A 22,917-nucleotide genomic window follows, 5' to 3' on the forward strand; every position below is an offset into this window, starting at 1 on the left:
AAATTTCTTTAAACGAGAAGCATGAAACACTGGATGCACCTTACATCCCGGTGGTAATTCTAATTTATAGGCTATCTTGCCTATTCTTTTTAGAATTAACCATGGCCCACAATATCGAGGTGATAGCTTAGCACACTCTTCTGCAGTCAAAGACTTAGAGTGCGAAGGAACTCTGAGAAAAACTTTTTCTCCTTCCTTAAATTCTCTAACGGATCGATTTTCATCCGCATACGCCTTAGCTCTATCCATAGCTTGGCGGATGTTAGCTCTCGCAAGTGCTAGCATCTCCCTCATCTGAACCACAAAGTTCGCGGCACTAGGCACTTTCTGAGGTACTCCAACTATAGTTGGATTCGCTGGCCTATAACCATAGTTCAGTTCAAACGAACTGAACCCTGTAGAGGAATGTTTTCTATCATTGTAGGCAAACTCCAACAATGGCAACCAGTTGTCCCATGTATGTTGCCTCAATGACACATATGCTCTAAGCATATCCTCTAAAATTTGGTTGACTCTTTCTGTCTGACCATCCGTTTCTGGAGGATCCCCACTACTTATTCCCAACTCAGTCCTTAGTGTCTCAAATACCGCAGTCCAAAATGACCGGTAAATTTGACATCTCTGTCTGACACTATGGATTTGGGTAATCCATGCAGACGAAATATATGTCTAATAAACAAATCCGCCACTTGCGGGGCACTAACAGATTCTCTAGTTGGAATGAAGTGAGCCATCTTGGTAAGACGATCAACCACCACAAGGATAGAATCATATCAACCTTGTGTCGTAGGCAGCCCTACAATAAAGTCCATGGAAATGCTCTCCCACTTACTTAGTGGTATCTCCAAGGGCTGTAAAAGTCCGGGTGGCTTCACCCACTCTGCCTTACTTACTTGACACGAAAAACAACGTGTCACATATTCATGAATATGCTTTTTCATCTTTGGCCAAAAGAAGTCTCGCTTCACGAGATCATATGTCTTCTCGACTCGTGGATGTCCCATACATGGGCTATCATGGCACTGTCGAATGACTCTCTGCCTGAGATCATTCTGATTAGGTACTACTACCTTGCCATTTCTTTTCAGCATACCATCCCTTATGGCATATCTTGCATAAGTTTGGCCTCTTCTGGATGCCAGGTCATCCTTTTCCCCGGGTTTTAACATATGAGCCTTAGGCCATAGGCTCTGTACGAACTCGTCCACCTTATGAGTTTCTCTTATCTCGGTCATTAGAGCAGTCTCTACTGATATGCTTGACACGGCCAACACCTCGCTCACGGGCTATATCACTGTCTGTGCATCGTCCATCGCTACGCCTGATTTACCAATTAAATAACCACTTCTAATCCTTGCCTGATGCCAACGGACGAGACGGCCAAATCCCGTGACTATTTAAAGCACACGTCGCAATCGCCTGCGCTCTGATACCAAATGAAACGAACACTTTCTAATCCTTCAGCTTTGCATTGATTCACTAGCTAATCTAAAATCACAGGCGCTGGCATCCCGAATATCATTTTAGACCTTTAGCTTGGTACACCATTTATCCCTCTCGTGGGGCACAATTAAAACATTTGCCCCTTGGCATTATTACCCATTTAGGTGCACCTAGGCCTGAGCACTCAGAACCACTGAGTCGATGCCAATACACCCTCACCTAGGACCTTGGCAGTTACTTCCCTTGACCATTTTATTTATGCACATAAAATATTACAAAAGTCGGTTATCTAAGAGAAAATGCCCACCGATCTTTCCGAGGTCATGCTATCTCGGCTAGAGCATAACATGGAGCACGTTCTCTCTTATGCATACCAAAAGAAGAAATAGACTCTTTCCATATAATACATAAAAATTAGTATACATCCATACTAATGTGCGACTGATCTCCAAAATCAAAGAAATGGGATTTGAGAAGATAGAAGTGACCTTGGAAATTATCAACAAGGAGAAGGATGATGAGCGGCTGCTTGCTTTGCAAGAGACTACAGATGGAGAAGAGGAGATTTCAGCCAGACCAGCCCCTCTTGTTACATGCAAGAGGAATGTTGCTGCAGCTTAAAGTGTTTTGGAGTCCTGTGGCGAGGCAGATGAGATTGGGAGTGATGAGGATGAGGATGATGAGGAGGATGGAACTGATGATGATGATGATGAGGATGAGGCACATGATGAGGATGCAGCGTGAGGCTTGAGCCTCATCAGTTGTGATGCATTTCAGTTTTGTTTCCTGGCTATGGCAGCCTGCAGGCTGTGGCAGCCTTTTCAGTTTGTTATATGATGTTTTCCAGCTTGCCTTTGATTTTTTGGTGTAGTGCCTACAGCCTACATGCTTCTTCCACTTTTCTAGTATCTACTACTTGCTACCTTTGGTGATTGATCATGATGTTCAGGTGTCTATCACTATGTATCAGATGACAGAATTTAGTGCTTGGACTCTTCCGCCCTAGTGGAAGGAGGTGTTGGAGTTGATGGGTTTTTTGAGGAAGAGGGGCAGGAAGAGAGGTTGCGCCATTCTTGATTGGCATATGTCGGCCATGAGTAGCAATAATAGTACTGTGAATGGGGCATGTGCTTGTAGGGCTTGCGTTCGGTCTCTTGCTAACTTGCATGCTTGAAAGTCAAGGTCGTGGTCATGTCGTCTCTGCCAACCGCTTCTTCTCATGTGAAGAAATTTGTGATCTATTGCTGTCGAGGTGGCTGGATGCCATCGTAGGCTTCATGAGTGTAAACTTGAGTCGGGTAACCTTCTGTATGAAGACTGCGGTGCATCACCTAGATCTCATAGTATCTAGGGCTTCACATCAAGAATGCTCCTTCATCTCCTCCTCATGTCTATCATGGAGAGTACAGTGTCTCAGATATCTACAGTGTTTTGTGGCTGTAATATCGTATCTCGTCTCAATCTGGTTGTTGGATGAAGTCCTGAGATGGCCCATTATGATCGATACAGCATGGGAAAGGTGAATGTGTAGGTACCTTAATTGTTGGAGAAGCTGTCCTTGCTAAGGTGGAGGAAATGCTCTTTGTAGAAGGCCATCTGTGTCGCATGCGGTTGCGGGGAGGATACCGATGTGGTGTAATTGTATACCTACCATGGTCTACTAACGTTAGTCTACGAACACCAAAAAAGGTCGTGAGATTAAGAAATGGAAATCGACATGAGAGTAACCCCCCTCATGGGGAAAACTAGTTGTGTCTATCACAAAATTATTAATGAGTACAAGGAAACGACATGAAAGATGCTATGTATCATGTGTAGCTCCCATTGTGTCTTGGATATGTCATGTATTGTATGTCGGTCGTGACTAGCCTAAGCTCCAAATGGGCTTTACTACGATTCCTGGATGAATCCGTCCTTTTTGAGATGGAGGAAATGCCATCTTGTTAGAATTATTATTATATTCTAGCAGTGACCAATGTAATGTAATAAGTAGGTTAGGGGCACTTTTCCCTCAGAGGTTTTTTCCCCCTACCCACAGTTAGTTCACTAACTACGGTTAGTGAAGGATAAGGTTTTGTCACTTAGACAAAACCTTTCCCTCTTCTTGTATTCAGTCACTTCATCTATTGCAAACTTACGGTCAGCTCTCTTGCTCTCTCACTCTCCTATTTCCTACATTTGGTATCAGAGCAACAAGACCCTGCTCCTAGCTTCCGGCCTAGCTCCTGGCTCCTAGCTCCCAGCCCATTACTCCCAGCCCGAGCTGCACTTCGCTCACCTTGCTCACCTTGATCATCTCCGTACAATCTGTACGGACTGTATTTGGTTTTCATTGAGTCTAAAGGTCCTCTGCCTTGGATAGTCCTCCTAAAAAGATGTATTGGTTTTCCTATTGGTGTGTGGCTTCCTAGCATGTCATGTTATGAAGCTAAGGGGGGATGTACTGTGGGAGCCATATGTATTGGCTTTGATAGGTTTGGAGGGAGATGTATTGTGGGAACCATGTATTGGCTTTGATAGGTCTCGTTATCAGGCCAGGCCGAGTTCCAGGATGTTGGTGTTTTCCTAGACCTATGAGCTGGTCATGTAGCCATGCTATAACGTGAGCCTTTGAGCATGTTGAGTCTCAAGCCATGAGAGTGCTTACGCTGATTGCCCGTATAGTCTGTAACGGTACTCCTGCGCCAGTCCGTACCTGCCATCCGTACATGCACTGACTGAGTAATATACTTCGTACGATACTCCTGTGCCAGTCCGTACCTGCCATCCGTACATGTGCTGACTGTCCGTACAATCCCGCGCAGACAGTCCTACAATGCCGTACAACTAGCTGTACAGAGCCGTACAGCTCCAGTCAGCTGCACCGTACAGCTGTACGGCTGTTTTCTTGTAACTTGTTCTTGCAGGCGCATTGCGCAGGAAGCCATTGTTTGGCTGTGACTTATAGCAGGTGGGTGGTCAACAGTGACCACATTTGGTGAGAATTTGGACATTTGGTGAAATTTGGGAGCTTTTGTTGAATTTGCCCTCTTCTTGTCGCAATTTCTATTAAGAAATTGGGGCTTTTGCAAGAAGAATAGCAATTTTGGAGCTTTGCAGGCTTTTTTGGACTCAGTTTGAGTCACATTTGAGCACTTGGGAATTTTCATTGGCAGTAGAATTTACTCCTTTTGCAGATAAATTGCAAATTGGGGCTTTCAGTCAATCTGCCCCTTTTCTAGTTGCAATTTCCTGCAAAAATTTGGGGTTTTTTGCTTTACACAGCAATTTCATGCATTTTTGGGGCTTTCAGGCAATTTGCCCTCTTTTGGATGCATTTTCCTGAAGAAATTGGGGCTTTTGGCATTCTGATGCAATTTGGCAATGTACAAGTATTTTGGGACTGTTGCAGGCAATTTTGGACTCATTTTGAGTGACATTGCAGACATTGGTAAATTTTGCAGTGTTTTTTGGCAGTTTTGGAGAGCATTTGCAGGATAATTGAAGTGCATTCTGAGCCTTTGACAGGCTGTGATATTTGTCACTGTGGGCAGATTTTTCTTTGCAGATTTTACTTGTGCATTTTATATCCCAGGAAGGGATTTCACTTGGTCAGTTTGCTGTATTTTTTTATATTTTCTGGTATAAATGGCTCAGAACAACTCCAATGAGGTGTTCGGGGTTCTCACACAAGAGGATAAGTTGGATGGCACCAACTACTCCTTGTGGAGTTTCATGGTTCGCAATATCTTGGTTGGCAGACATCTTTGGGATTATGTCAATGGAGATGAAGCAAGACCATATACAACGACTAGACCTGTCACTCCTACAGCTGGAGGCAGGGGTAGAGGTACAAATGCAGCACAGGTGGTTGGAGCAGTCGCTCCAGGAGCTCCCATAACAGAGCATAAAAGATGGGACTCTAGAGATGCACAAGCTCTTTCAGTAATTTCTCTTTCTATCAAGAGGTTCATTATACCTCATATTCGGTCATGCAAGACATCTATGGCAGCTTGGGAGATACTAGAGAGTATGTTTGCAGCAAGAAATGATGCTAGGGTTTCCTTTTTGAAGTGAGAACTTTCCCATACACATATGGAGGAGGGAGATTCCATGAATTCTCACCTCACAAAGCTTCAGGACCTCAGGGAACAATTGCTGAATATTGATGAAGTCATTCCGGATTCAGAGATGATCACCACCACTCTGAACTCTCTTCCTGAGTCCTATCTCGGTTTCCACACCTCACTGAATTTGTCATTAAGGGGGGGCAGCAATCCTCTCTCCTTTCATGAGTTGGTAGGACTTCTGTTGCAGGAGGAACAAACTCGTAGAAATATGGCAACCCGGGCTGGTGAGCATGCTATGCTCTCCAAGTTCAAGCCCAAGGGTAAAGGGCAGCAAAAGCCACATGTCAATCAGCCCACACATCAGCATAAAGCTGATTCTGGACAGCCTTCTTATGAGGCAAAGGGTGATACAAATAAGCAGAAAAAGAAGGGCATCTGTCATTATTGCAAGAAGCCAGGTCATTATATTGGAGAGTGCAAGAAGCGCATAGCCAAAGAGAAGAAAAGGGATTACGGTATGGTTGTGTCAGATGCATCAGTTCCACATTCTCATGATGGAGGAGATGTTGCAGCCAACTTTGTTGAAGAGCACTATGCCTTTCTGTCTTGCACTTCAGATTTTTCAGTGGGTAGTTTTGATATTACAGCCACTAATGATGATGACCCATATGCTTTCTTGACTTGCAGTTATGATCCTTCAAAGGATGAATGCTGCTTTAGTATTGATGAGACACTTCATACATGTATTTTGACAGTGGTGCTTCAAAGCACATCACTTCTAAGAAGAGTCTGTTTGTAACTCTGCATTCTTCACCCACCAAGAAGAAGGTAACTTGTGCGAATAATTCTTCTTATTCGGGAGACATTATTCTCACATCCACTGATGGCATAGATTTCAGAATTTCAGATGTACTCTATGTGCTAGGGATAAAGAAGAATTTGCTTTGAGTGTCCTCACTCAATAGAGGAGGATTTCAGGTTGTTTTTTATGATGACAAGTGTGCAGTCAGAGCAGTCAGAGACAAAGAAAATGACTATGCTTTGATGTTGTTTGGCACTTTGTATCGGGGTCTTTTTGAGCTTGATCTATATTAAAAAAGATCCCATCTTGCATTATTAGTTAGCACTCCCACTGCTGCGATGCAGAATGCGGAGTTATGGCATGCCAGGTATGGGCATATGAGCTATGGCAGCTTAATGACACTTCAGAGGCATGATATGGTTGATGCATTGCCTCCTTTGGAGTCGCCTCCTCCTCATGCATGTGAAGGATGCATTCTTGGCAAAATGCATAGACTTCCCTTAAAAAAGGATGGTGCAGTGAAAGCTACACGGAAATTACAGCTTATTCACAGTGATGTCTTCCCATGAGAATACCTGCTTTTGGGGGTTATCTCTATTTTGTTACATTCATAGATGACTTTACCAACTACACTTGGGTCTATGGTCTCAAGGCAAAATCAGAGGTGTTTATGCATTTCAAACACTTTGTGGCTATGGTTGAGAATGAGACAGGACTCAAGGTGTAGACACTTCGAACAGATCGAGGGGGGGAGTATATGTCTCATGAATTTGAGACATTTTTGAAAGAAAAAGGCATCATGCATCAGCTTACAGTGAGACTTACACCTCAACAGAATGGAAAAGCTGAGCAGAAGAATCACACCGCCATGGAAATGGATAGATGCATGCTCACAAGTAAGAAGTTGCCTCACAGGTTTTGGCTGGAAGGCCTCATGTGTGCCAACTATATTTTAAATCGGTCTCCTACAAAGGCGTTGAAGACAATCACTCCCTATGAGGCATGGCATGGGAGAAAGCCTTTAGTGGACCATTTCAGAGTTTTTGGTTGTGTTGCATATGCTCACGTGCGTGTGGAGTTCAGACACAAGTTGTCAGATAAGGCACTCAAATGCATTTTTGTGGGATATAGTTCACAAAGAAAAGGCTATTGTCTCTACAATCCTGCTACACGCAAGATTTTTGTTAGTAGAGATATTATATTCTCTGCAAATTCTGCACATACACATGCTGAATTTCAGATTACAGCCTCTTCAGATGATGTGTTTGAGGGAATGCTTCCTATAACATTTGGTTCCCCCACTAAAACTCAGAATTTACAGCAACCTCCGCTAGATCCACATGTACAGATTCAGCCCCCAGCTGAATTAGTACAACCTCAGGGTGTGGATGAAGTTGTCAGGCAAGAAATTCAAGAGATACACGCAGCTAAAACAGTCCCGCATTGGTTGCTTTAGACTCTCAGGGAGAGTAAGCTTGAGGCTCCATTGCCTAGCAGGACTCGTAGTGCAGTAAGGCACATGGGGGGGGCTCTTTCAGTTGAATCAGCTTATGCAGGTACTCTTCCCGATGAGGAGGAGCCTGAGACATTTGAAGAAACAAAGGATAATGTGCATTGGATGAATGCCATGCACGATGAATTGCAGTCCATTCATAAAAATCAGACTTGGGATGTCGTGGATTTGCCATCAGGTAAGAATGCCATAGGTACACGTTGGGTTTTCAAAGTCGAAAGAAAGCCAGATGGGTCGATTAATCAGTACAAGGCAAGGCTGGTTGCAAAAGGATATGCTCAGAAAAAGGGCATAGATTATGAGGAGACTTTTGCTCCTACATCCAGAATTACCATCATCAGGTCAGTTATAATAATGGCTGCAAATTTTGAATAGAATGTTCATTAGTTGAACATTAAAAAAGCTTTCCTTAATGGAGACTTGTTGGAAGAGGTTTATGTCAAACAACCTCCGGGCTTTGAAATTTCAGGAAATGCACATCAGGTATGCAAGTTGAATAAAGATTTGTATGGGCTGAAACAAGCCCCACGTACATGGTATGCCAAAATTGATGCCTTGTTAACCAGCAAGGGGCTGCACAATAGTCCAACTGAGAGCACTCTCTACATCAAGAAGGATGGGGGGGATATTTTGGTCATCATTCTTTATGTAGATGACATGCTGCTCACCGGATCAAATGAGGAAGTAATTGCAGATTTCAAAGTCCAATTGAAAGTTACATTTGATATGTTAGACTTGGGCTTGTTACATTTTTTTTTGGGGATCCAGTTTATTCAAGAGAAACGTGGCATTGTTATGTCTCAGTCCAAGTATGTTCAAAAACTCTTGGACAAATTCAACATGCATGATTGCAAGCCTATGTTCACTCCCATGGTCTCTGCAATACACGACCTGATATTCAGTTTTCAGTTTCTCAGGTGAGCAGGTATATGCACAGCTCAAAGATTATGCATTGGCAGGCTGTAAAACGCATCTTCCGTTACTTGCAAGGTGCAAAGTCTTTTGGCTTGATGTTTCCCAGGGGGGGTGACTTGTAGATGCATGCTTACAGTGACTCAGATTGGGCTGGAGACTATGATACTAGGTAGTCCACCAGTGGGAATTGTTTCTTTCTAGGACATGCTTGCATTTCTTGGTTGAGCAAGAAACAATCTACAGTGGCTACCTCCTTATGTGAAGCTAAGTACATGACAGCTTTCACAGCGACAGTTGAATGTGTTTGGCTGCGTCGTTTGTTTGTTGATCTTCATCTTTCATTGGAGGGTCCTTCTCCAATTCTCACTTATAGTCAGAGTGCTATAGCAGTGGCAAAGAATCCAGTGTTTCATGCTCGCACGAAGCACATTGAGGTTCACTATCACTATGTTAGAGAGAAGTTGCATGCAGGAGAGATCAGTATGATCTATGTGTCAACAGGATGCGTCAATCCTATGAGCAAAAACCTATGAGCAGGTTTATCCGAGCGTGTTTTTCAAGAATGTTTTTCTTTAGGAAACATGGTTTTTACACTTTTATTTTCACTAGAACTAGATCCCTTTATCATAAAAATATACAGACTAGTCACTCATTCATTTTTACACAACATAATTTTCTTATTTAGAGACATCCCTTTGTACCCCTGTTATTACCTTAAAAAACTGTTGATTCCTTTAAGAAACATTCCTCATAATCACTTTCAATGTAATAATACTATGCATATATAATTACTTATTAAAACATTTATATCATATGGCAATATCTTTTTAGTATTTTTATAGCATATTTATGGACATGTTTCTAAAGAAGTTTAAATTAAACGATGACATGTTTAATTGCATAAATTTTGAATCCAGGTTGGTGAAGGCTATTCTCCTCAAAAGAAGAAAGCAGTGCTGGTTCATTTCCTGCAATTGTTCCAAAATAAGGATCTTTCCCAAGACCATCTAGTGGTGGCAATGCAGATGCTTACCCTTCCCATGTTAGCACATGCCTTCAAAAATCAAAATTTTGATGTAGTTGATCAAGCCATTATTAAAACAATTGTGGAGAAGCTACTCGACCCTCCTGAAGAGGTGAGTTGATACCTTTGTCTTTGTGTCCAAAGTAAGAAAAATGGAAAACAATGCAGATGCACGATAAATCTTTTTCAGCAAAAGCTTAACCAGGAGACTACTTTTTGTCATGTTGATTTTGTTTTATAATCATGATATTTTGTAACCCTTGCACTGATTTTATGATATCAGGTGAGTGCTGAGTATGATGAGCCTCTCAGAATAGAGCTTCTGCAGCTGGCAACGCTCTTGCTGAAGCACATGTCAAATGAACTTGTTCATCACCGTAAGGAGCTTATTAAATTTGGATGGAATCACCTGAAGCGGGAGGAAAGTGCTAGTAAGCAATGGGCTTTTGTGAATGTCTGCCATTTCTTGGAGGCATATCAAGCTCCAGAAAAAATCATACTTCAGGTGGGCATGTATATGTGTGCATGCTAGCGTGTCTTATCTGAATACGGATTTATGCTGTGTTGAGTAAGGGTTATTTTATCTCCTATTTGTCCAATTCTCTCAAGCCCTAATGCGGGCAGTGCTCTTTCAGGTGTTTGTTGCCCTACTGCGAACTTGTCAGCCGGAGAACAGAGTGCTTGTGAGGCAAGCACTTGATGTCCTTATGCCGGCTTTACCTCGTAGGTTGCCACTAGGGGATTACAAAATACCTATCTGGATTCGCTACACAAAAAAGATTTTAGTGGAGGAGGGACATTCTGTTCCCAATTCAATCCATATATTTCAGCTACTTGTTAGACATTCTGATCTGTTTTACAGTTGCCGTGCGCAATTTGTTCCGCAAATGGTGAATGCTCTTAGCCGGCTTGGTTTGCCCTCGAGTACTCCACCTGAGAATAGACGGCTGGCTATTGAACTTGCTGGCCTAGTTGTAGCATGGGAGAAGAGAAGACAAGCAGAAGCGAAGTCAATACCTGATGCAGATGTACATGGCCAGGCAGGAGATACAAATGTGTTGAACACAAATGCAGGAGATCTAGCAGGTGGTGGAGTAATTGGGTCCAAGCGTACCAGTGAAGCAGCTGGTTTAACCAGCGTTGCAGATGACATAAGTAAGCGAGTGAAAACGGAAAGTGGATTGCCATCTCTCTCTAGCATGTCTCCTGGCATTGGTTCAAGTAGTGGAGCTATTCCAAATATTGGTACACCTGGATCAGTTGGACAGCCAGATGAGGAGTTTAAGCCAAATGCTGCAATGGAGGAGATGATAATCAATTTTTTGATAAGGGTGAGTTGTGATGCCTTTCATAATTAGAAAGTATCAGGCCTTTCAAGTAGGATGCTCATTTCACAGAGTGCCAGTTTTTATACATGCCTCCTGTTGTTCAAGAATTGGTAGAGATTAAGTTATTGGCAAAGGTTATCTTGTGCATCCGTTTTTGTGAAATCGAACTAGTGTTCATGGGAAGACTATAGGTTACTTTTCAAGAAGTATGGGCACAAAATAAGCCACACTCGGTTGTTCATAGCCTACAACCCAGCATAGGATAAACAGTCATAGCGAATATCCCTTTGTTGCAAAGATTCTATGAAAATTGCTTTCATCTCGTTTGCTATCCATGTAGCCCTGTATAAAAAATTTAAGTTTGCTGTAAGTAGTTTTTAATCGTGGCAAATACAATGTCTTGAATTGAGCCCTTCTGTCCCAATCCTTTGTGCGGCTTCTTTTGCACTATCAAAGGCATTTAGGAATGTGGTACATATTTTCATGCCCTTTTGTGAAACCATAATATTCTCACTATTTGCTCTCTGAGTGCAAATGATTCATTTCGACATCCAATTGTTTATTTTTTTGTATTATTGGTGGAAGCCACTGTTTGCCTCTCCAAACTCATTCTCAATGTTCTTCTTCAGAATTCCTTCCCTACATTCAATTGTATTCAGATGAGCTGGTGTATGTAATTGTTATTTCTGAGGCATGTTTCTGATCTGCAATGAGTTTGATCCTTTAATTGCTCAAAGACTGCATCCACAAGAGGGGATTGAAATGCTGGGTAAAAGAGATTTCGAGTGTATGTAAGCCATGCATAATTTTTAATGCTCCATCAAGGAAAAGTAAGTATTAGCATTGTTCTGGTTTTGTGGGGATTGGTCTTGTAAAAGCACCTTCCATGGTGTGATGAAGTTGTGGTGCTATTGTCGTTTGCTTCCAGCTCCAAGGTTTTTGATAGGTTTCACTTCTGAATTGTAATAGAGTGCCCACTGCCTTTTGATGCTTTGCAAAGGGGAACGGATCTGCTAGATATGTTTGAGCGAGCAAATAGGTGCGAATTCCAAAGTGATTGAAGTTAATGCCTACAGTTTTACTTTGCAGGTAGCACTGGTGACAGAACCTAAGGATAAAGAGATGGCTGCTATGTACAAACAAGCGTTGGATCTTCTTACTCAAGCTCTAGAAGTTTGGCCTACGGCAAATGTCAAGTTTAACTATCTGGAAAAGCTGCTGTGCAGTGTTCAGCCATCTGGTCAAAATAAGGATCCTTCTACTGCAGTTGCACAAGGATTGGATGTCATGAACAAAATCTTGGAAAAGCAGCCACATCTGTTTGTTCGTAACAATGTCCAGCACATTATTCAAGTGAGAATGCTGTAATCATTTGCCATGTGATGTTAGTCCTTTGTTTTGTACATCATTTGTTTGTGTTCTCAAATTTCTGATTGATTGTGTCTTTCTACAGCTGCTTGAGCCATGTTTCAACAGCAAACTTCCTGATATTGGAAAGTCTCTGTGCACCCTCTTAAAGCTGGTTTTTGATGCCTTTCCTGTTGAGGCAGCCAATACAGCACAAGATATCAGGCTATTGCATCAGAAAGTGGAAGAACTGATACAGAAACACTTGACCACTGTAACAAATCCACAGCCTACTTTAGAAAACAGTTCCTCCAATGCAATGATTGGCTTTACCTGGTCTGTCGTGAAGACCCTGACTGAGGGGCAAAAGACATATATAGATCATTTTTTACCCGCATTGGTACGGGTAGTACAGCGACTCGTACGAGAGATGTTTTCTGCGTCAAGTGCACTTGGGCGTCAAGTAGGCTTATGAAACCTGGTCTTCTTTGCTTAGCTCTCTTTTTGGACCTTTACCATTTAGCTGTCAGCAGTAAATTTTTGTTTTGTGTGGTACTTTTCTGAACTCTTCCCACCAGATTACTGACTATTGAGCTCAAACTCTGTAGGATCATAGATCTGATCCAGAGGCAGCTGCAAATGCTGCACGACTGATGGCTGAGTTAGGAATTGTAACGACCAATCTGAAAGCTTTGCTGAAGCTTGTGAGTGGACGGGTACTACTAGTGGCAGAATGCAAAAGGTTGTTTTGGCAATCACTGCAGTCAATGATGGGTGAGAAGGGTACAGATGCAAGTGTTTTACTTACTATAATTGATATCATTAAAGAATGGATAGAAAGTGATTTCAAGGTATCTGGAGGCACTTCGGTGGGGTCCCTCAGTGTCAAAGATGTTGTCACTTTCCTTGAAAAACTCTCACAGGTTGACAAACAGAACATGAGTGCTTCTGTTCTTGAAGAGTGGGAAGGAAAATACTTGAAGCTACTTTATCGGCTGTGTTCTGATACAACCAAGTTAGTGGTTTTTCTAAATTTAACCTTTTCCCATGATTGTCCCTCCCAACTGCCTTCTGTTTCCCCTCTCCTCTCTTGCAGTTTTTTCTCTTTGAAGGTTTACTTGATGCATCTAAATCCGTTACTGATGCTTGCATTATTGGGTTTCAGGTATCCACTGACAGCAAGGCAGGAGATATTTCAGAATGTCGAACGACGATTTATGCTGGGTTTGCGGGCGAGGGATCCTGAGATGCGGCAAAAGTTCTTTACTCTTTATCACGAGTCCATAGGAAAAACCCTCTTTCAAAGGCTTCAGTATATCATATTACATCAAGACTGGGAGGCTCTCAGTGATGTTTTCTGGCTGAAGCAGGGCCTGGATCTTCTTCTAGCTATCCTAGTGGAGCAGGAACCAATCACTCTTGCTCCCAATTCAGCCCAAGTGCCCCCTCTTATGGCATCTGGAGGTGTTCCAGAGCGAGCTGGAATGCAGCAGGCCGTTCCTGATGGACCTGACGAAGGTGATGGATCACCTCTCACTTTTGTCACAGCAGTGAACAAACATGCACGGTTTCTCAATGACATGAGCAAGTTGCAGGTAATGTGGGTAGATATTCTCTGCTTTGCTTTGATTAAAATCCTGCCTTTTGGTCTTAGCACTTGTTTTGTTACTGAAATTTGCATGAGGGCTTAGCCTTTCAAAAGTCTGAGGCCCTGCTTACTCTTTTGACAGGTGGCAGATTTAGTGATCCCTTTGAGAGAGCTAGCTCATACAGATGCAAATGTTGCATATCACATGTGGGTGCTTGTATTCCCAATAGCATGGGCCACACTGCAGAAAGAGGAACAAGTGATGTTGGCTAAACCTATGATTACTCTTTTTTCAAAAGAATATCACAGCAAACAACAGGACAAGAGACCCAATGTTGTTCAGGCATTGCTGGAAGGGTTATCGCTAAGCCAACCGCAGCCCAAAATCCCTAGTGAATTGATTAAGTTTCTGGGAAAGACTTACAATGCATGGCACATTGCAATTTCTTTGTTAGAGAGTCATGTGATCCTTTTCCCTCAAGAGACTCGGTGCTTTGATGCATTGGCTGAGCTCTATCGCACTATCAATGAGGAGGATGTGCGTTTTGGGTTGTGGAAGAGACGACAAATCACTTCAGAAACGAGATCAGGTCTTTCTCTTGTGCAGCATGGCTTTTGGCAACGTGGGCAAGATGTATTCTATCAAGCAATGAACAAGGCAACACAAGGAGCTTACAACAACAGCGTTTCCAAGGCTGAGATGTGCTTGTGGGAAGAGCAATGGATTGGGTGTGCAAAACAGCTTGGCCAGTGGGAAATTCTAGCAGAGTTTGGAAAGAGTGTTGAAAACTTTGAGATCCTATTGGATTGCCTCTGGAAGATTCCAGAGTGGACAACATTGAAGGATACAGTACTCCTCAAGGCGCAGGTAGAAGAGTCCCCGAAGTTGAGAATGCTTGAAGCATATGTTGCTTTGCATTTAGGAATTGTAAATGAGGCTGATAAAAGGGTGGTTCAAGGCATTGACCTTGCTTTACATCAGTGGTGGCAGTTTCCTGAGATGGTAGTGCAGTCACACTTTCCATTGCTGCAACAGTTTCAGCAACTTGTCGAGCTGCAAGAGTCTGCAAGAGTTCTTCTTGAGATTGCAAACAGCAATAAACAACTGACTGCATCTGCCCAGCTAGGAGGAGTTCAAGCTGCAGCTGGTGGTTATGTCGATTTAAAGGAAATTCTGGAGACTTGGAGACTGCGAACTCCAAATGAATGGGATGAGCTGACAGTTTGGTATGATGTTATGCAATGGCGAAATCACATGTACAATACAGTGATAAATGCATTCAAAGATCTTCAATCGACAAACCCTCAGCTTCACCAGCTAGGTTACCGTGAGAAGGCTTGGAGTGTCAATAAATTGGCTTATGTTGCACGGAAGCAGGGACTGCATGATGTGTGTGTCAGTGTGCTGAATAAAATGTATGGCTATCTGACGATGGATGTCCAGGTATTTTTAATGGGCTGCATTATTGCAATCATATTGGCATACCTAAGGAAACATTCAGACCTAGGTGGTAGTTGCTTTACAATTGATGCTGGACTTTCTTCTGCAAGGATAAGAGTGAATAAATGTAGGCACATAAAGATAATGAACCTTTTGTGCGTTGTCTTTTGTGTGTTGAGAGTACACCTCATAGTGTCCTACACATTTATTTTAAGGGCCATGTATCAGTCAAATGAGTTATGTTGTAAAAAATGGAACCATAGTAAGTAGGATTTCTACAAATTTGGACATGTAGTATTTATAGCAGTGTGGAAGGTGCTCAGGTTATCTTGACCGTACATTGTCTTTTGTTTTAGAGATGTAGCATGCTACATATTGTACAAGCACCCATGCTACATATTGTACAAGTACCCTCTCATGGCACCTTTTTGCAGTTGGGATATCCACTTCCTACACTCTGTCCCACCATATACCGACTCTGTCTGTCTGTCTATCTGTCTGTCAGGGAGGCCACTATGCTTCGACGACACTACCTCAGAGACCATCAGCACAAACCGGAGCGTGATAGAGCCCAGCCCGATAGAGCTCAGACACACGCTATACCAGATGACAGGTATCAGGAGGAGCACGAGGAGGTCAGAGCTCACACAGGACACATGCCTCCACCCTGTGGATGTACATATGAGATGGTTTGTAGACGCCGCAGGATCTTGTTACATAGGGGACGTACTCGCCGCTTCATCTCCAGACGATCCAGGATGATGGCAGCTTTTCGGAGGAGACTTACTCATGGAGATCTCGCCCCACCAGCCGCTCACCTCACTTTTGCTCAGATTTGTACTCTCATAGCAGGAGGCAGAGTCGATGGACAGGATTTCCAGTATTATTTTGGTTCTCAGACTCCGTGATACATGGACTTGTATCTTTGCATTGACATATTGTACTCATCCCCCCATTTTGCACCCAGGGGCGGTTTCCTTGCATCTAGCTTACTTTGTATTTAGGCTCGGATTTGACAGTATGTACTTTCACTTGCATTGTATTGCGTAGCACTTAGATGATATTCGACGATGCCTCTTCTTTGTGGCACGTTGATTTTGTGCTATCTTGTACGCAGAGTTCTTGATGTCCCATGGGCCCATTTTGGCCTTTAGTGGACAATAATACACTTTCTTTCTTTCTTTCTTTCTTTCTCTCCCTCACCCTCTTTCTTTTTCCTTCCTTACCACATTATTCTGTATTTCATTAGTAGTTTTCAGGAGGTGTGCTAGACACCCCAGTTCCCCCCATAGCTGCTGCATCTGCATGATTGGGCTAGTTTTCTTTGGACTCATAGGCTTTTTTGGGCTACAGGAAGATATTAATAAAATTTTATTTCTTTCTTTCTTTTTGTGGATGAGGATGATGCTGGTGACAGTGTTGTTTATTTGACGTAGGGCAGTCCCTATGGCTCAGTGTCATGTGCACGGATTGGTATCTGACGTGTACTAGTTACACAGAACTAGCTCAGGTTAGCCTGGGGAGGCTTAGAGCTAGGCAGGCTTGATTCTCGGGTTGAGTGGCAAGGGTACGAACTATTTATAGGTCTTCGCTATTTTTGGCACCGGGGCCCGAGTCTATAAAAGAGGCCCAGGGGGTTCAGTTCTCAGTGTGCAGTTGGGAGCAAGTCTCGTTCCCAAGTGCTAGGTCTGATCCTGGATTGTGTCGCGGACGCGCGCCTGCATCTTAGCGTAGCCCAAGGCCCAGTGGCAGATCCAGGGCTTCACAGTGCCACCTGGTGGTATGGGACACCAAGCTGGTTGGGATCTGATTGGGAGTTCGTGCCAGTAGCTCAGCTCGTGGCTCGGGGGGACATCTTCTGATTCGGGATCACATCCCGTAGATGTCACGGTTGGGTGGTGAGCAGCCTGCTCAGTTCTGATGTTGTGTGTGGTTATTTCGCAGATCAGGGGTTTCAGGAGTGCTGGGACGTGTCAGTTGGTATCAGAGCCAACTCCTGAGGTAGAAACTTCTGACGCGAGAAATTTGACGGATTTCTCTTCCAGGTATGCCCTAAAATTCGAGATTTCCTGCTGCGTTTTTGCTGTCTACCTGGGGTAGAAGGGGTGAAGAAATATCTGGAAAAGGAAGAAGAAGAGGAGTGAAATAGAATCGAAATTTCTGAAGGCTACAGAGAGAAGTTTTGAGGGAGGAGAAGGAGAGCAGAAAGGAAGGAGAGTAGGGCAGGAAATATACAGCCAGGGAGTTAGGGGATGCGGAGCGTAGGAAGGGGCGTTGAAGGCGAGGCAGTGTGGCGGGACAGCCTGTGTAAAAGGCTGTCCCCAGCCAGCGTAGCGGGCTGTCCACAGCCTGCGCAACAGGCTGCGAGCAGCCTGCGCTGAAGCAAGGTGCTTTTTCCGAAAAAGCACCCCTCCAAAGTTGGAGGGGCTCAGGTGCTTTTTCCGAAAAAAGCACCCCTCCAAAGCTGGAGGGGCTTAGCCTTCTTTGGAAGCCTAGCTTCCAAATCAGGCAGCCCTGCACCCTATATAGGTGGGGGGCTGGGTCCTAGATAACCCACAAGCAGCCCAAGATTCGAGACGTTACCTCGAATTTCGTGCCAGCCATACTCGCCCTTCAGCCTGCGCCCTGTTTCGACTAGCTCCTCTGCTGCAGCCCTTGCCTGCGTCAGCCCAGCGCAGCTCCCAAGGCTTCCGTACCAGCCCGTACAGCTGCAGCGACAGCCGTACAGCCTGTACGGACTGTACCGTCTGCTTCTGTACCTGCTGCTGCTCCGTACAGCAGCTGCGCCTGCACCTGCAGCCACCGTACGGCCTGCGTCAGCAGCCGTACAGGCCACGTCAGCAGACCGTACAGTTTTTTCTGCAGACTGCGCATCCGGTTTGCGGTTTCGGGGAGGCACCGGGACTCGTGGTCTTCCAGATTCCAGCATCCTTTCTGTCAGATTTATCTGGGACGGTTTTCTTCTACTCCATCTCCCTCCGTGCTCCGTTTCAGTTATTTATTTCTCTCCATTTGTAATCGAATCAGTATTCAGCCATGTCTGATGCTCCGAATCCCGAGTTCACTATGGGGGAGCAGGAATTAGACTACACTCCAGTGGGAGAGGATGATCAGGGTCTCTATGACGACCTGATCACTAAGAAAGCCTTCAGTGAGTTCACGACTGCTCTGGATGGTAAATTTGAGCAGGTCAACGCTAATCAGTCGGGGTTGACACAGCAACTCCAAGGGATACAAGCTACTTTGACTCTTCTGGCTAGCACGGTTCAGGCACTCACGCATGTGGATGCCATGGCCTCCGTGCTAGGCCCGAATATCACTCCGGATCCCTTTCCAGGTGACCAGAAATCAAGAACAAAGGAGGTGGTTGACACTTGGTTGCACAAGTGGCAAGTACACTTCCAATTTCACCCCTATCCAGACGAGAAAAAGATTCAGCTAGCAGCAGGGTTTATGTCAGGTAAAGCCTTGCTTTGGTGGAAAGAACTTCAGCCTAAGCCTGACACTTGGACAGAATTTGAGGGTATCTTCAAGAAGGAGTTCCTGAAGAAGGAAGATGACTACGATATCGTCGGCAAGCTCAAAGCCCTCGATATGTCAAAATTGAATCTAACTTTTGAAGTTTATCTTCAGAGATTTAGGGATCTGCAAACCAGGGCCACCAAAATGGATCCTGTAACCTTGTTAGGTTTTTTCGTGGATGGTTTGCCAGACTCCTATAAGTTACAGATTAAGAATAACAAGTGCACAACATTGCAGGAGGCCATGACATATGCGCGCATATATGATGATACCATGGCCGGAACCAAGGCAACCACAGTTACCGAGACCAGCGGAAAGAACAAACGCAAGTTCTTTCAGCATGCGACTGGTATTGGGGAGACGAAGTCTACGGACAACACCTCCAGGAAAAGCTTAACTCTTGCGAAGAATGGTAAGGCCCGTTTCCTTCGCACTCTCAGGCTCAAGAAAGAGGGCCGGTGTTTTTATTGCGAGGAGCGGGGCCACACGAAGAATGAGTGTCCTAAGCGGAAGAACCAAAAATTGGTGCTAGGACCGAAGCTCCAGGCAGGTCCACGAACCGCAGCCAAGGGAGCCAACCAGGTTACGATGACAGGTATTTCAGTAAATGCCATTACCTGCCCCCTTTCTTGTAATTGTACCTTTAATACTTCGTTGTTTGGTTCCCATGATCTTTTCCGAGTTTATGGAGAAGTTAGGGACCAACAGGTTCACATTCTCTTTGATCCGGCCAGCTCTCACAATTTTGTTAATTACAAATTTGTGCAGAAGATGGGGCTGTCCACAGTACCTAGCGACCACACCTACGAGGTGCAGCTTCCAGCTGGGAAGCAGTTTTGGGATCGCAAGGTTGAAGCGCTTCCCATCCGGATTCAAGCCTACACGGGAGCTCTCACATGTTATGTTATGCATCTAGAGTATGTAGACTTGCTGATCGGAATAGAGTGGTTTAAAACCCACAATATCCAGATCGGATGGACGGAGCATACGCTTTCTTTTGAAGACAAAGGCACCCAATTTTGTATTCAGTGTGATAAGATTACCCCTTCTCAGGGGCCTATTGTATCTGCGATGCAGCTTCGGAATATATTGAACACTTCTCATTATGATGTCTATCAGTGTGTTTTGATTCCACTTTCTTCATTTGTTGTTTCGGTAATTAACAAGAATGAATTAAGTGTGTTTGAACACCGAGAATTGAGAATGTTGTTAGATAATTTTAAGGACGTATTCCCAGCTCAACTCCCGGAAGGGTTACCTCCAGAAAGGGCAGTAGATCATCGCATAGACTTAGTCCCAGGGGCTCAACCTATCAGTGTCCCACCGTATAGGATGAGCCAGGTAGAGGAGGATGAGTTAGCTATCCAGCTTCAGGATTACCTGAATATGGGCTATATCCGCCCAAGTAAATCTCCTTGGGGTGCACCTGTCCTCTTAAGAAAGAAGAAGGATTCTTCCTTGAGGATGTGTATAGATTATAAACGACTAAATAAAGTTACAATTAAGAACCGCTATCCTTTACCTCGTTCTGATGATTTGATAGACCGTTTGGCCGGAGCGAAGTATTTCACTAAGATTGATTTGCGTACGGGTTATCACCAAATCCGTATCTATGCTAAACACATAGATAGGACCGCATTCCGGACTAGGTATGGTCATTACGAGTTCCTCATATTACCTTTTGGTTTGACCAATGCTCCTGCTACTTTTCAGCAGATGATGAACGATTTGTTCAGAGATTATCTGGGTAAATTTGTTGTAGTGTTCTTAGATGATATCTTGGTATATAGTAAAACGCTTGAGGATCATATAGGACACCTCCAGGTTGTCTTACTTGTTCTAAGACAGCATAAGCTTTATGCCAAGATGAGTAAATGTGACTTCTTTATGAAGGAGATCATTTACTTAGGACACAAGATTTCTTCTGAAGGTATTAGCATTGATCTGGATCGTATCCAGAAGGTTTTAGATTGGCCTATACCTCAGATTGTGAAACAACTTCGCTCTTTCCTAGGATTTACGGTATTTCTTCGGAAGTCAGTCCGTGATTACTCACAAATCACGGTACCCTTGACGAACATATTGAAAGGTCGTGGACGCAGGTCTACTTAGCCGATCCCTTGGAATGATGCAATGAACAAGGCTTTTGAAACCTTGAAGTTATCTATCAAGGAAGCACCCGTTCTTGCATTACCCGATCCTACCCGGCCTTATGTTTTAGAGGCCGATGCGAGTGATTATGCGATTGGGGCAGCTCTATTCCAAGAGGGCAGACCTGTAGCTTTTGAGAGTAAGAAGCTAGACGACACTCAGTATCGTTGGCCCACACTCGAGAAGGAACTTTATGCGGTAGTGTATGCTCTCAAGGTTTGGAGACACTACTTGTATGGTTCAAAGTTCCTTGTATTGACTGATCACCAGTCAATTAAGTATGTGTGTGATGGATCAGAATTGAGAGGAAGGAAAGCCAGATGGGCAGAGTTAATGCAGGATTTTGATTTCGAAATACGTTATCGTAAGGGTTCGTTGAATAGTGTGGCGGATGCCTTAAGTCGAGTTAAGTTTGTAAATGCTTTGTCATTTACGGAAATATCCTCAGACCTATTTCAATCCTTGAGAGGGCTATACGCAACTGATAGTCATTTCAGTTCTTATTGGCAGAAAGTCCAGGATGGGAATTCCATGGTTGACCAGGACTCAGGGATTGTGCCACCTAGAATACAGGCGGCGGGAGGTCAGTGGATGATTAGGAACGGCTTGCTGTTCCGAAATGAAAAGATTTGTGTGCCTGATGTTCTGGACCTAAAATCCAAGATTCTCTGGGAGTGTCATGATGCTCCTAGTGCGGGACATCCAGGTATACATAGGACTCTGTCTCTTGTGAAGCATACCTTTTATTGGTCTAAGATGCGTGCATTTGTAGAGAACTATGTGGTAGGTTGCCGAGTTTGTCAGGTTACTAAGGCTGAACGCCTTAGAAGCGCGGGCTTATTATAGCCATTACAGATTCCAGGTAATAAATGGGAGAGTATTTCCATGGATTTTATTACTGGTTTGCCTCGTACGCGCAAGGGTCATGACTCTATTTGGGTCATAGTTGACCGTTTGACAAAAATGGCTAGATTCTTACCTACAAGAACAACTATTTCAGCTGTTCAGTTGGCTCACGAGTTTGTGGACCACTTGTTCAAGCTGTATGGTTTGCCATCTGACATAGTCAGTGACAGGGACTCAAAGTTTACAAGTAACTTTTGGACACTTGTATTTGAGAAGTTGGAAACTACTCTAAGTATGAGTTCCTCGGATCATGCACAATCTGATGGCAGTACAGAAAAGGTCAACCAGTTGGTTGAAGACATGCTTCGGGCATATGTATCTAAGAGACAGTCTTCATGGGAAGATTATCTACCCATGATTGAATTTGCTTACAACAGTGCAAAGCATTCTAGTACAGGTTATAGTCCTTTTATGCTTATGTACAGGTTTCAACCTAAGTCACCAGTTATGGTAGGATTAAAAGGGATTCAAAATGATGCTGCTAAGAACTTCTTGCAAGACATGCAGGAAATGTTGCAGTTTGCCAAGGAGTCTATTAGAAGTGCCCAAGATCGGGACAGATTTTATGCTAATAGACATCGTTCACCTAGAGAGTTCTCTGAAGGAACGATGGTATATTTGAGAATTCCTAAGGAATCCAAGAGCCTAAGTACTGGTTTGGTTCCGAAATTATCCCCCAGATACTGTGGCCCATTCAAGGTCATTAAAAGAATTGGACCAGTTGCATATCGACTAGAATTGCCTCCTGATGTTAAAGTACATCCAGTCTTTCATGTCAGTAGACTGAAAGAAGTATTGGGTGCAGATGATCAACTTGTTTCTCCTCATGAGATTATAGAAGTTACAGATTTGACTTTTATTCCTCACGAACCTGAATCTATTCTTGAA

At 43.8% G+C, this 22,917-nt stretch overlaps 1 protein-coding gene across 1 annotated transcript in view; it reads left to right on the forward strand.

The window, feature by feature from the left end:
* Window positions 1-22,917, forward strand: part of LOC147903683 (uncharacterized) — a 164,078-nt gene that overhangs the window by 121,258 nt on the left and 19,903 nt on the right. Inside the window, exons 20-27 of the mRNA XM_087400552.1 lie at window positions 9,640-9,858; window positions 10,030-10,251; window positions 10,382-11,077; window positions 12,164-12,427; window positions 12,528-12,884; window positions 13,030-13,436; window positions 13,587-14,016; window positions 14,152-15,453. Coding sequence (XP_087256678.1) covers window positions 9,640-9,858; window positions 10,030-10,251; window positions 10,382-11,077; window positions 12,164-12,427; window positions 12,528-12,884; window positions 13,030-13,436; window positions 13,587-14,016; window positions 14,152-15,453 — 3,897 coding nt within the window. The remainder of the gene's footprint in view (window positions 1-9,639; window positions 9,859-10,029; window positions 10,252-10,381; window positions 11,078-12,163; window positions 12,428-12,527; window positions 12,885-13,029; window positions 13,437-13,586; window positions 14,017-14,151; window positions 15,454-22,917) is intronic.

Source organism: Dipteris shenzhenensis, chromosome 3, assembly GCF_047967505.1.
Source record: "Dipteris shenzhenensis isolate YYH24624 ecotype China chromosome 3, Dip_SZ_1.0, whole genome shotgun sequence".
NCBI lineage: Eukaryota > Viridiplantae > Streptophyta > Polypodiopsida > Gleicheniales > Dipteridaceae > Dipteris > Dipteris shenzhenensis.